General features: G+C 42.1%; 1 protein-coding gene across 3 annotated transcripts in view; it reads left to right on the top strand.

Moving 5' to 3' along the window:
- Window positions 1–14,850, top strand: part of PRDM1 (PR/SET domain 1) — a 24,758-nt gene extending 9,908 nt beyond the window's left edge. For all 3 annotated transcript variants that reach the window (XM_064649864.1, XM_064649863.1, XM_064649862.1), the window contains 4 exons: window positions 1,749–2,001; window positions 9,740–10,848; window positions 11,156–11,284; window positions 11,700–14,850. In XM_064649864.1, coding sequence (XP_064505934.1) covers window positions 1,749–2,001; window positions 9,740–10,848; window positions 11,156–11,284; window positions 11,700–12,275 — 2,067 coding nt within the window. In that variant the 3' untranslated portion in view covers window positions 12,276–14,850. The remainder of the gene's footprint in view (window positions 1–1,748; window positions 2,002–9,739; window positions 10,849–11,155; window positions 11,285–11,699) is intronic.

The following is a 14,850-nucleotide window of genomic DNA, read 5'->3' as shown; positions in this document are numbered from 1 at the left end:
TCCTTCCTAGGGGTCTGACACAGGCTTGCATATGCAAAGGAAATTGTGGGAGATAACTTTCCACATGTTATTAAAGGCATCCTGGGCTTGCTGGCAGAAGCAGGAACATCTGCTCTGTGCACGGGGGATGCTTGCCTGTGCCTTGCCCGCGTGAGGGGAGCAGGGCCGCCCAGGGCCCACGTCATTTCTGGGAACCGCGCCGTGACTCAGCACATCTGGTCTCGCCTTCCCCAGAATAAGTGGGAGCCTGGTGGGTGCCTTTGCCAGGGGAGCCGGATCTGTGGCCCTGACGTGGGAGTGGTGGAGGGCTGGTTTGGGAAGTGGCAGCAGGTATCAAGCACCGGAGCCCCGCGTTCCTGGAAGTTTGTGAGCTGGGGTGAGCAGAGAAACCCGAAGGCTCCTCTTGATGCAGCATAACTCACCCAACTCCCTTCCATTTTCTCATAACAAACACACCGCAAAATCTCTCGCAAGCTGCTTTGATGAGGCCACATGTATTTCCCCCTTCTCAGTTTACAGGAAGTTACTCTTAAAGAAAGTGATTCTGGTGTTTGCGGCCGGCGTTAAAGGGCCAGGCTGCCTCGCCCCCCTGTGACTGTGGCTCTTGGGGAGCAGAGGAGGGGTCCTGGCTGGCTGGTGGGCGCTCGCGGGGCATGCTGCCTGGCCAGGTAGGTGCGAAAGACAGTAATGTGAACACAAAGGCAGAAACACCCTCTGGAGTGTTTTCCCCATAAGATAAGCTCTGTCTCCCCTTTGGAAAGGCATTTCCTGCTCAGTGAGGTGCATCTCTGGTGCAGGCTGCTCTCGCTTCAAGGTCTGGCTTTTGCCTGGTCATCTGTTTTGTGAAACCCAGGAACTCCATTTCATCCAGCACAGAGCTAGTTCCCTCCAAAAGTAAGCAATGTGTCTTTAACAAACATGTCTGCTGGATTTTCCTTGATTTTTTTTTTTAAAGTAGTTCTCTTATTCTTACAATTTCAAGAAACAGTAACTTCTGTCAGTGATTGGGACTTCTTTCCCCTAAAGCCGCTAAGCAGTTTTTAGATTCATGTTTTCTTTCCCCTTTGTGGACAAGTCAGAGCATGTCCCTTGATAAGAAAAGTGACTTCTCATGGGCTAGCCCCTCTCTAGATTCTCGCTAAGTTATGGCCTGTGAATTTCATCTTTGCCTCGCCCAGCCGTTCTACAAAAGGGTTACAGTTCAACTATGAGCAAGTGTTGCTTTAGGACTCTGGTGGGGGGTGGAGAATGTTTGCATAGTTTAAACCTTTGGGTGGAGGTGGTAGGAAACTGCAAGTACAGAGGCCATAGAAAAAGGCGAGAAAGACTGACGTAGCACAGCCAGTCAGTCTTATACACAGGTGACTCAAAGCATTAATGCAACATGTACTCAGACCCGCAGTCATCAGCATCACCCACTTGTTGATCATAGCACCAGGAAAAGGACTATAAGGTAGACTGTTCACACAGGGAGAGTACTCTGCATTTCAGATTTTGTGTCTTGTTTTCCCATACTACCAGAGACACAGGCTAAGCTGAAATGGAAAAGGTGACTGTGTACTTATATTTGAATACCTTTGTAACTCTCAGGATGTCGTAGTTGGAAAGGCGGGAACTCAGCTTGGACTCGTATTGCAGTGATATCTGCTCATTAAAAAAAAGCTTATTGTTCTCCCCCTGGACTCTGTACGTACATGTTGCATATAGTGCAGATATATATATTCATAAACACTTCCTCTCTATTCCAGATCTATTCAAGTGGTGAGCTTCACCACTTCATTGATGGATTTAACGAGGACAAGAGCAACTGGATGCGTTATGTAAACCCTGGCTACTCTGTTCAGGAACAGAACTTGGCTGCTTGTCAGAATGGAATGAACATCTACTTCTATACCATCAAGCCCATCCCTGCCAACCAAGAGCTGCTTGTGTGGTATTGCCGAGACTTTGCAGAAAGGCTGCACTATCCCTCCTCCAGAGAGCTGACAATGATGAACCTCAGTAAGTGGATTACAGTATGAGCAAGGAATGCTAGTAATGTCTCTTCTGCCTATACGATCTAATAATAAGTTGTATAATTACACAGCTGCATCACCTGTTGTGTCACAGTAGGTAGCTTGGAGTAGGAAAGGGGAATTAAAAAACCCAGCACAACAGAAGGAGTTCCCTGTGCCTGTTCAAATGTAAATAGATTATAAAAAATCTGAGCAGTTGCTGGTTTACAATCTGAGTCTGATCTGATGAAATTCTGGATGGACAACCTGAATATACCCTTTGCCCTCAGAATCACAGCTATTGGTTCACTCTGACTTTTCAAGTCCAGATCTCACAGTAGGTTGAGCAAAAATCTGTTTTGATAGCATATACTAAAGGTTGTCCAGTCATACTCCCAAAGGGCTGCCCTCACTGTACCGGGAAGTGGCAATGTGCCATGACTGTCTAGGTGTCTGACAAAATACGTGTTTACTGCATAATGCACTTTGAGCCTTGCATCTACACTTATTTATCTTATGGGAGCAAACCTCCTGTGGTCTTCGAATCGGGTTACTTGTTTTTTAAGCTTAGTGCACTTTGTCCCCATTTCTTGGCTTTATATCACAGCTTTCGTTTTCTGTTCAAAAATAATAGCACTGCTAGCAGAGGGAAGAGGTGTTTCCAGGAGTTTATCTCTGTGTTTCTCTGTGGTTTCTGACCATTTCCAGTCTTGGTGCTTTACTCATAGCTTAGTCACTGCCTAGCACCTCACCCAGAGCCCCTTGAAGAGAGGGAAAGATTCTTGCTGACTTCTCAATGGACTCTTAGGCCACCTGCCCCACGGCCAGCTGCTCTGAGATAGAGCATTCTTTTGTCCTTCTGCCAGTGCCTACACTGAAATTTGAAGGAAAAACCAAGCAGGTTTTTTTTATAAAAAGAACTTTTTGCAGTTATTTGGCAACAAGTAAGGGGTTATAAAATATCAGTGTTGCTTTGGAGATCATTAGAGCTAAAATGTCATCCTGTATCATAAAAATGATGTCACACAGATTAATCAAAAGTACATTTTTCCTCTGTGGATGTCATCCTTTCATCAGTTTTTTTTCTTTCCTTACAAATTAATAGAAGAAAACTTCTTGTCTTTTAATGGCAGGTGGAAGAGAGGGAGGGAATGTCCTATGCAGCTATATTCTCTATTCAAAAACTGTTTCAGTGATTCTCTAATCTTTGCACATATGTCATTTCACCACTCTCTGTGCAGTTTTATTTCCCGATATGATGAACTGTTGGCTTTTCAGTGGGACCTGCAGGTGGGATGAGACAACAGCATTTAGAGTTCCTGTGAATGAGGAATTTGCAAAGATCTAGCTAGGAGGATGCACAAATGCGGGATCGGTTTCCTGCGTCTGCTGGCACCTTAGGTTTCATTGCAGAACTAGCAAGGAATATATTCATAAAGTGTTAAAGTGTTTCTTACTGTGTCCAGTTACTCTTACTCAAATGTGGTCAAAATGTGGTGTGTCTGGACACAGCAGAGTAACCCATTTTAGTAAAAGTAGGCTCAATATGTGTATTTAAAGAAATGGGATGGTGAGCCACAATTGTGTAGTTCAGCCTTAACGTTTGCAGTATTTCCAGGTGCTGAAATTGAAATAACCATTCTTCTCTTTTAAGATAACTACATTTAAACCATTTCAAAATTTTATATCAGCTTCCTTTGCCTAAAGAAAATAGCAGTTCAGCAAAATAATAAAAAGTTTTCACTTTTTTTTATTTTTCCCCTCATTTTTATGATAGACATATTCAGGCCTAAAACCTGCATTTGGGCCAAAAACCCTGCAGGTACCATAAAGATTGAGGTTTTCTAAAGTTTTGGTGCCCTTTTTTGAAAAGTACAGAAAAAAAATCTAGAAGTTTCACAAAGAAGCTTATTTGCAGAAGACCCTGTAGCAACAGTGCAAGCAGGGGTGGTTTTTCCAGCGTTAGTATTGGAACTAGATGAGTTTAAAGTGAATGCCAGCACTGTTTAGTTTTCTTCTGCCCCTTCCCTCCCAGGCCAGTTAAATTTAAATTAGTGAGCATTGTGCTGCCTCTACAGCCTCTCTCTCTATCACAAAGCGTGACCAAGGTACTATGAGTAAAGTGCAGAGGGCTTGTACCCAGATCATTATCACATTGCACCTGCTGCAGATGTGGGGCTTTGGCCCACCAGAACAATCTTAACACAGCCTTGCTTGAGGAGACTCCCACACCAGCACCTGCTAGGAAGTCAAGAAAGTCCTCTCCAGATAAAAGGATTGCTAGTAATTTGGTGTTTAAAGTGGCATGGCTTCTCTCAAAGGAGCAGGCGAGCATCTCTGCCCCTCCCAGCTCCTGGCTGCTGGTTTTGGCACCCTCTGAGGAAGAGGGAGGGGAAGTTGGGATCCAGGTCCCACAGCAGGCTGAAGTCAGGGCCCCCTCCCACGGGACATGCACTGATGCAAACATGAGGCACCCAGTGGCTGTGTTGTGTTGCACTCAGATCTATCCCTCTGCCCTGTCTAGGGTGTGCAGAGCACACTGGTGCCTGCAGGAGGCTTTGGAAGAGCTGTCGGTACCTTGGTTGGCTGCCCAGCCCAGGACAGGCGAGGCCACCTGGGACACACACCTACAGAGACCTTCCAGTCTTACCAACGTAAAATACAGGCAGCTGCTTTAAGTGCCTCAGGGGTTTGAGGATCATGGAGTTCAGCATCTCAGTTCCTCTTTAAGCACCAGAGCAGGATGGGCCTCTGGGGAAAAATGTATCAGGGAATTTCTCTGGCTTTATTTCCTGTAATTAGTGGCCTCAAAAATGAGAGAACTACCACTTTAGAGCATAAATATATTTACACATCCACATATAACATCTACTTGCCTCTGTAACAGCAAACTTTCAAATTAAAGGTAACTTCCCCGGCGTTAGTTCATTTGTGCCCTGTAGAAGGAAAGCATCCAGATTCAAGACAGCAATTAGGCATGTACTTAGTTGTGGGTTTAACCCTGTCCTCTGTGTTTTCTTGAATTGGGGCCTTTGACCCAGTCCTTCAGACGCTGGAGCACACACCTACCTTCACAGCCATGATTAGCTCCAAGTGGAGCTACGTAACTTCGAGTGGATGTTGAAGTGCCTGCAAGGAGTTGCACAACAGTGGTAGAGGAAAGACTCCACATTATCCCAGCGGTAGAAATTCAGTCTCATTTTAATCAATCCCCTTCCCTTTCTTGCCTGTTTTGAGGCTCCCGATGTTTTCTGTCAGGATTTAAGATGTCACCTTCAGATGGTGCCATTGTCCAGGAAATAGTTTTAAGTATGGGGGCACAAGATTTCCATATTCTGCTGGCAAAAAAATAAATTTTTGGTAATTTGTTAAATGGACCTAAACTTCATTCAACTGCTCCTTCAGATTGTCTTTTAGTCTGTGATATTTTATATTTGGACTATTTAGCAAACAGACTGAGGAAATTTGCTTCCGGGTTCCCACATAGTTTAGCATTTTCATTCTTACCTCATCATGGGAGGACTATTTTGGGGTGGACAGTGGAGAGGGTAACAGTTAAAAAAAACCCAGCAAAAAACGCCCAACAAAAATGCAACAAAATCCAAACAATTGCATTGACTTGGGACGTGACTATTTGATAATAATGTTCATATATTGCAATCATATGATGCAACTTCCTGCTGCTCTGTCATGTTTGTCTCCTCAGTCAAGTGCAGGCAGGTGACATCTTTTGGTCAAGCTTCAGAAAAAAAAGTTCAAGTCAGGGAAAGAAAATTTGCATATTTACAAAATATTTGGCAATCTTTTTGTTTCATTAACAAGTTTAATGAGGCATTATTTTAAATGTTTCAGCTTCTATAAAGATTAATTTTTTAATACTTTTTTCTTAAATGCACTTTATTCTTTTCTTCTTCCTGCTGGCCCTGACATGCTGGCCGTTAGCTCAGCCCTGCCGCTCGCTTTCCCTTTTGTTTATGGGCAGTTTCACTTTCTGGTTTTGAAGCTTTTCTGTTTGGGTTGAGAGGAAACATCTGCACTTGCTTAAAAAAATGCCTCCTGGAATGTTCAAAAGGGCTCAGGAAAAATTATTTTTAAGTGATATGAAAGGTTTTCTTCACAAAGCTAGAATTTGAGGCTAAAGTTGGACTTAATATGGAGGATTGTTTGAAGGCTCCCTTAAAGACCTTCTCTGAGCAAAAAGTTTTCAAAGGCATGCCACCCTGCCTTGGACACATTCAGAAAACAGATGATCAAATTGTGTACTTCTGAATGTTGGTCTCCATTCTCATTTTGAGTGCAAACACTCTTTGTTTTGCCCGCTTCACAACTTCGAGGTTCTCTTACTACTAGCAAAAGAAGTGCTTAATTTAGATCGAAAATGTGAATCGGCATAATTAAGCTTCACCACTCGAAGTGTTCAGTACCATCTCACTCCTGAAATTACTATTGAAATTACTGTCTGCCTACAACCGTTTTTCAAGTTTTTAGAAAAAACCAGATCATTGTTTTTATGAAATCTTTCTCAGGCTACAGCTCAGAGCACAAGAACCGAGAGCAAAACCTACAGCTCTGCAGCAGTCTGTAGCTGGAACACCCACATTGGAGTGACTTCAGGCAGCCCCTCCACTCAAGTTTTGTTAATGCTTAAAAGTAACAGCAGTTTTGTCCTTTTTCTCCTTGCACGCACTCACTAATCTCAGATCTAACTAAATAATCTGTTGACCTCAGAAGTGGATCAGGCTCCTCAAGAGGCACGTCTGGAAGTTTTTTTCTTTCTTTTTTCCCCCTCTTCCCTCAGATCAGTAACTTAAAAATGCAGCTGCACTGTTCTTGTTTTGTCATGAATCTCTTTTCCGTGTCTCTCTGACCACAGAAACTAGACAGATCTTGGAAGAGTATGTGCCTATATTTAGTGTGTAGTATGTGTGTGTATATATGTATGTGTGTATATGGGGGCGGGGGGGAGAAATGCATTTCAAGAGCGAGAGGGAGACATTCTGATTGGTAAAAACTTAAATCTCAGATCACAAGTTTTAAAAAAAATCCATTTATAAAAAATATGTCTCTGAAGTGTGGCTCCTATAAGAGCAACAAGAAAGATTGTAAACCTCTCAATCAGTTTCAGCCCTGGTTTAAATCCACCTTCAGCATAAAACCTAGGAACCTCTCCTTGGCCCACAACATTGCCTTCTCTTATTTTACACAGTGCTGACACACTTGTTTATGTGTGTTTTTATGTTTATGTGTTTATGTTGATCTCTCTGGTGTTCCCAAGTGTCCCTTGTGCTCAGGTAATAAGGGAAAAAGCCAAGAGGGGATTTATGGACTGAAAATAGCTTTCAAACTAAAGAGACTTGTCACAATTAGACTTAAAAAATAATCTTTAAATATCGCAACTTCTGTCTACACATGGAAATTAGTAGGAAGGAAGGCTTTACTGGGAAAATTCAGAAAGGAAGGAAAGAGCAATTATCTTTAGTGAGTCAAGTGGGAGCATGGGCTTGTTGCACAAAGAAAGTTTCACTCTCTGCTTGAGCTTCCTTTCTGTCACTCATGGGCTTGCTCCTGTGTGTAAGGCACGTATGTCCCCACCCTCGTGTTTAACCTTGTGACAGTAGGAGCTGTTCCTCCAGCTGAAGTGGCCCCAGTTTCTCTATCTCTTTTCCAGCAGCACCAGCACTTCTCCTTCCTCTTCCCCTCCCCCTGGATTTTTTTCTTTAGAAGAAAAAAGTGTCAGTTTGAACTTCCTGCTTGACAGACCCCACTGAGAAACTGATATGGGCCTGATAAGGTGGTATTTATTTATTTTTCCTGCTGCGAGGCTTCACAAGTCCCACTTCCCACCCCCCCCATGCAGCTTTCAATACTGCCCGGTCTTGATACTTCCCAATGCTGATAGTGTCACTGGAAATGTTTGCTCTTGGACACTGGTGTGGTGAAAGGCAGCTGATAAGAAGACACAGATAATATTCCCAGTGCCATTGTGGAGCTTCTTGAACCTAGTAGACCTCAGTGTTATGCCCCAAAATCTGGTGGACTTTGAGAAAATCAGTTTCCAGTCCACGAGTGCAGACAAAATGACCAAAGAAAGTAGATGATTTTTAAACCTAGACAACATAAATAATATGCTATTATTTAATTTTTTATACAGCTCTGCATTAAACTTTCAACATTGAGAGAAGTAATCTGTGCATTTATGTGTGCATATGCTTGCTGTACAACACCTCTGAGTTTTATCATAAATATTCTAATTGAATATTCAATTTGTGAAAATACACAAACTGCTCACATATCTCAAACTAAATTTGCTTGCTAATGCCATTTGAAAAAGGATGCTACTGTAAAGTGGATTGCTGTGAGTAGAAGCATGCTTTGAAAGCAGCTGTTCTGTTGGATACGTTTAATAAATGGCTGTTTCTTTGCCTTATAGGGTAATGTTGCCAAATGATAGATTCCTTCAGGGTAGTGAATAGTGAAGCAAAGAATCCATGTTGAAAGCAGTATGGTCATTGCCTGTTCACATGTTACTTGCTGGGTTCAGATGATCCTGCAGAAATAACTGTTTCTCACCTCAGATAGTGAAGTAAGAGCAGTCAGTCATGGAAGGAGAAAAGTGTCTAAAGGACTGTAATATTTTTGAGTCACATACATACCAATGTTGATTTGTAACTCCTGATGGAAAGCTGTGCACATAACTAAGCATGATTATGTAGTTTTGTAGTTTTTCCCCATAATAAAATACCTTACTTTTATCAATACCTTACTTTAATCAAGACTTTTTAATTACTAACTTAGATAAAAGCAGACTTCTTTTTCTACTGAAGACACCTTTCAGTGTACTGTCTACATTGTAATATGTCCAGATAGCAAGGTCTTTGAATACAAATAAATGGAGTATGTGCTGAACTGAGATGAGTGGATGCTAGCTTCTATTTCCTTCTAAATATATTTCTTTTTCCTTTTTTTTTCTTAGTTTTTTTGCTAAAGTACATTTCAACTTAAGCTGGAGCCAACCAGTCTTGCTTTCTTTTGCTTTGCTTCAGCATTTTTTTTATAAAGTACAGCTGTAAGCAGAGGAGCTTTGCATAGACTGAATGCCACAGAAATCTGCAGTAAATAGTCTGCTTTGTTGTAGATGTTCCTAAGCAGTATATTTAATGAGTAATGATCTGTTTACTGATGGAGAATACCTTCGCTTTGAAGAAGGCTTTCATCCTAGCCAGCCATGGTTTTTTTGGTACTGTAAGTAATTGAACTGGCTGGTGAAGTGACTGCTGCGGTTTGGCAAAAGCTGATTTGTCATGCCTTGTTATTTTACTGAGGAACATTTCTGGGAGTGTTCTGCAAAGTCCTTCTGTTAAACCTGTATTATGAACAAATGCTCGTTACCACATTTATTAGAAATACTGCTTAAAGACACATTCAACAGCAAAGCTAGTCAAATTTAAGGGGAAAGAAAGGTGAAATCAGTTTGCAGAGTGGAAACTAACACTCTGCAAACGCATCGTCATCCAGATCTGTATGTACTGTCTGGTATCCCTTAAATTAACAATGCTTTTTATTAACACTTAATACCAGCAGGCATTTCTTCACACAAAAATTAGTCTTTTGGCAAGTTAAATGATTGCTCATCTTTGAGAGTAGCCATTCCTTCCCACTAAACTTGTAGGAGTTAGATTGTGTTTTGAAAAGAGATAATACCAGTGACATATCTAAGTAATCATTACCTTGTCTTTGTATTTCAGCACAAACCCACATTAATCCAAAGCAGCACAGTGCTGATAAGGATGAGCTTTATCAGAAGAGCATCCCAAAGAAGGAGCACAGTGTGAAAGAAATCCTGAAAATGGAATCCAATCCTACAAAAGGAAAAGACTTCTTCCAGACCAACATTTCACCAGTTACTCCAGAAAAAGACTTGGATGATTTGCGTAAAAACTATAGCCCGGAGAGGTGTTTCTTCCCTCGAGTTGTCTACCCAATCCGACCTCACATTCCAGAAGACTATCTGAAAGCTTCCTTAGCATACGGGATGGACAGACCCAGCTACATTACTCACTCACCCATCCAGGCATCTACTACACCGAGTCCTTCTGGGAGGAGCAGCCCAGACCAAAGTTTAAAAAGTTCAAGCCCTCACAGCAGTCCAGGGGTCACTGTTTCACCTCTGGCACCTACTTCCCAAGAGCACAGAGAGCCATACTCTTACTTGAATGGATCGTATGGCTCAGAAGGATTAGGGTCTTACCCTGGATATGCACCCCCTGGCCACCTCCCACCTACCTTTCTACCATCCTATAACCCCCACTACCCCAAATTCCTGTTACCTCCATTCAATATGAGCTGTAATAACTTGAGTGCTTTGAACAATATCAATGGCATCAACAATTTCAATCTCTTCCCAAGGATGTATCCTCTTTATGGCAACCTGCTCAGTGGAGGTAGCCTTTCCCACCACATGCTGAACCCCACCACACTCCCCAGTTCATTGCCGAGTGAAGGAGGCCGTCGATTGCTGCAGCCTGATCATCCGAGAGACTTCCTCATACCAGCACCTAACAGTGCCTTCTCTATCACAGGCGCTGCTGCCAGCATGAAGGACAAGCCATGCAGCCCTACCAGTGGGTCACCCACTGCTGGTACAGCAGCCAGTTCGGAACATATAATGCAACCTAAACCTACCTCAGTGGTGTTGGCTGCCACCGGCGGTGAAGAAGCCATGAATCTCATTAAAAGTAAGAGGAATGTGACCGGTTACAAAACTCTCCCATACCCACTTAAGAAGCAAAATGGGAAGATCAAGTATGAATGCAATGTTTGCTCCAAGACCTTTGGCCAGCTCTCCAATCTGAAGGTAGGCAGTGGAGAATAAGACAGGAGTCTCCTGGGAAGGGCTCAGGTTTCTCCCTGTAGTTTTCAAGGAAAAGTGGAGACAGGCCTCCCTTACTTGCTTGGCTGTTTATCTGTCTGGGCTTAATACGGCATCCCCCACTCCCCACAAGAAATCATCGTTGTGTGTTTTAGCGCTGACACCACCCAGTTAACTAGATGACATTGTATTTTGGCAATGGGACTCTTCTGCTGACTCTAGGAAACATCTGAAAGTACTTTTGTTATAGTACTGGAAACTGCAAATTGTTAATTGCTTTGTTTCTCCATAGGTGCACCTCAGAGTACACAGTGGAGAGAGACCATTTAAATGCCAGACTTGCAATAAAGGCTTCACACAGTTGGCTCACCTCCAGAAGCACTATCTGGTACACACGGGAGAAAAACCCCATGAGTGTCAGGTATGTAACACACACAGAGACGACTTCCCTTGGAGGCCGAAGGGACGGCAGAGCTTGTGCACATCCTGTACAGTGTTCAGGGAGAGCTGAGTGACAAACCCTTGGCTGCTCAGGGCTGGAGTCCACACCACAGCCATGCACAGCCCTGGTGCAGCAGCATCTGGGAGAGAGCATGATTGCTTGTAGCCTGCTAGAGCAACATCTGCCTGATACAGTTTTGCCATCAGCCACACTCAAAATGCCATTCACCATTATTTAATTAAAAAAGGTGGGGATTTTTTTTCCCCTTTATGAGAAAGTGTGAAGATATAAAAAGCTGCTGCTTCATCCTGCTGTCTCCTCCTAGGTGTCTGTGATTTAAACCATAAAATCCCCTCCCACTCATTCACTGTTTCTCTGCCACCCCCCACATTAGGTTTGTCACAAGCGGTTCAGCAGCACCAGCAATCTCAAAACCCACCTGCGGCTCCACTCTGGAGAGAAGCCTTACCAGTGCAAGCTCTGCCCAGCCAAATTCACCCAGTTTGTGCACCTGAAGCTGCACAAGCGTCTCCACACCCGGGAACGCCCCCATAAATGCATCCACTGCCACAAGAGCTACATTCACCTCTGCAGCCTCCAGGTCCACCTGAAGGGCAACTGCCCCGTCGCTCCTGCCTCTGGCCTCTCCATGGAGGACCTGAATCGAATCAATGAGGAGATCGAGAAGTTCGACATCAGTGACAATGCTGACAAGTTGGAAGAAGTGGAGGACAATATCGACTTAACATCGATCGTGGAAAAGGATATACTGACCCTGCTCAGGAGGGAAATGGAAGGAGCTAATCTGAAAGTATCTCTACAGAGGAACCTAGGAAATGGGCTCATCTCATCAGGATGCAACCTTTACGAGTCGTCAGATCTGTCAATTATGAAGTTGCCTCACGGTCATCCACTACCTCTGTTACCTGTAAAGGTCAAGCAAGAAACAGTTGAACCAATGGACCCTTAAGACTTTTTGGCAAAGTGATTTTTTTTATTTATGACTTGGCAAGTCAGGGTGCCTGTAGCAGTTGCTTGTACGTAGTTTCAATGCTGCAAAGCAATCTTGGCTTACAGTAGTTTCCCTACGCTCTCCAGCTGAAAGAAGGAACTCCAAAGTTACTGTTTTCTCAGGGCATAAAAAGAGGCAAAGGACTGTGCATTGCCTCGCCAGTTACTAAAAGACAATCATTTATCCATAACTATTTTTTCAATGATAGTACTTCATAATTTATTATGCAATTAATCATTCTAAAAGCAATAATTAGGAAAATGTTTACAATGACTGGAAAATTCATTGTAATTTTTACTTTAAATGTTTTTATTTTTGTTTTATGGCCATTCTTTGTAGATATGTTTTTCTGCACATCTGTTTTAAGAACCTAAGATTGGGGTTTCAGTAAATGTGTTTTATGTACCAATGTCTTTTAAACAAATGCGGTTTTTCATATTGCCAAAGTTGGACATGTGACATACAGAATCCTAGATCATGTTTGAAAAAAATGCCATGTACTTTTATGTGCAAATCACCCCACTGGGAATAGAAAAGGAAAAAAAATAACCAAATCAACAACCCAGAGTAGCAGCAAGCAGGGAAGAAAATGTTTCCCCTGCCTCTCTGAGGAGAGGAGAAAGATTCTTCTACCTGCAGCTCTACCTCGAACAGATGTGGCACTGACCTGCCATGGACAGTACCACAGGTTTTAGAAAACAGCTCTAGCCCCACACATTGTCATGTAACTTTAAGACCAAAGGAATGCATGAGCTTAACGTGGTTTTTCAAAAATAAAATCTCACATTCTTTTATTTCCAAAAGCAGTTTAAAAGCAAAGAAACAATTATTCTTAATATTCTGCCTGAAATGAGTTTTTTGGCAGATTTCTTTCTTCTGTTTTTTTGTTTTGTTTTGTTTTTTTGGCCAGAGCCTTCCAGGGATAAAAAAAAAGATGGTCAGATTCCCTGAGAAAGAAGGGGTTCGGTTTTACTTGTATTTTCCTCTCCCACTTTGCCTGGGTAAAAGTGGGAAACAAAGTCCTTTCCTGGCACATAAATTTTTTTCGTCCTTCCTGTACGACTCAGATTTTTCTCAGTATTTGTGTTTGTACATTTTGTGGTTAATTTAATTAAAGAAGAAAAGGGCATTGCAAAGTTGTTGAACAACAATTACCTCAGTGCTTGTGTCCAGTGGTGCAGACAATGCTGTTTTAACTAAATGCTTTGCTACTTTAGAGAAGAAACCAAAATGTGCACAGGGAAAGATAGAATGCACGTCCTTTTATCTTTTTGTTTTGCTAAGCCCAAAGATGATATGGTGATGTTTGAGGTGTAGCAAAGAATACATGTATATTTATAGATATATTTATACCACTATACTATATATGTATATGTATATATATTTATACCACTTAAGTTGTGAGCCAAACCATGTAATAAAACTTATTTTTCATCTAAGTGTGAAAATCAAATGTTACCCAGTTTTGCATATAACCAGTGACCTCAAAACCAGAAGATTGTACCAAGGCATTCATCACTTGCAAGTACACATGTGCAGTTGTCCAGGTGGAGCTGGAACTTGCAAACACCTTACATGAATGACATCATCCACGCTGGCGTCCCAGTGAATTCTATGGGAATGACCCTGTTTGCAGGACAGGGCTTGTCAGCTCCCTGCTCTCCCGGTGGGGGGGAAGGAGGCTGGTGGTCAGTCAACAGACAGCCAGAAAACGTAACTGAAAGAACTTGGAAAGAAGCCAAACATGACCAATGTTTGATGTGGTCACAAAGCACAGTAAGGGCAGGAGGGAAGTTAGTTGACATAAGCCCCTCGTCTCATTGTACCTGTACCCTGCCATTAATGATCTGAAGAGTTTAACTCACATAAATCATGGCCAGTCTTCGCGAACGAAGATTTGGGAAAGGTCTTTAGCCTTCGAGCCTGCGCAGTGGATTTTATTCTTACAAAATTTGAAATAGCCCACTTCTGCAATCCAAGGTTCAGTGATCTTTTTCTTTTTTTTTAGCAAAGTTCATTTTAATGGCTTCTGTTAGAAAAACAAACAATCCTGAAATACAAGTCTCTCAACACAGCTTTTGAAGGACTACAGTTCATTACATTTCCACTTCTGCAAATTGTGAGGCTGACATCTTTTAAATGTAGCAATAGTTCATAAATATAGTACTTAATTGTAGGAAAAACCAAAGTATCACTACTCTGTCACTGGACACACACTTTTCCTATTATTGCCTGTAGTGCTTTCTTGTATTTGACACAAATTTTACAAGAATTTATATGCATCAGCTTTAAGAATTGTTACTCCTCTTTACTGTTTTCCCCCTTCCCTTAGACGTTTTACATGTGAATGTAGCAACAATCAACAGTGTTTTTGGGGGCTTTTTTTGTCTCTCTTGAGAAAGACTCTGACCAAAGTTAACAGGCTTTTTACTTTGCTAGAACAACAAACTATCATATGTTTACGTATTCGTTTACATCATTATTTATGTGCAAATTGTCAAATGTAAATTAAATATAAGTGTTCATTGCTTTA

The sequence above is a fragment of the Pseudopipra pipra genome, chromosome 3, assembly GCF_036250125.1.
Source record: "Pseudopipra pipra isolate bDixPip1 chromosome 3, bDixPip1.hap1, whole genome shotgun sequence".
NCBI lineage: Eukaryota > Metazoa > Chordata > Aves > Passeriformes > Pipridae > Pseudopipra > Pseudopipra pipra.
Note: the sequence above shows the minus strand (reverse complement) of the source record. Positions and strands in the feature narration are given on the sequence as shown.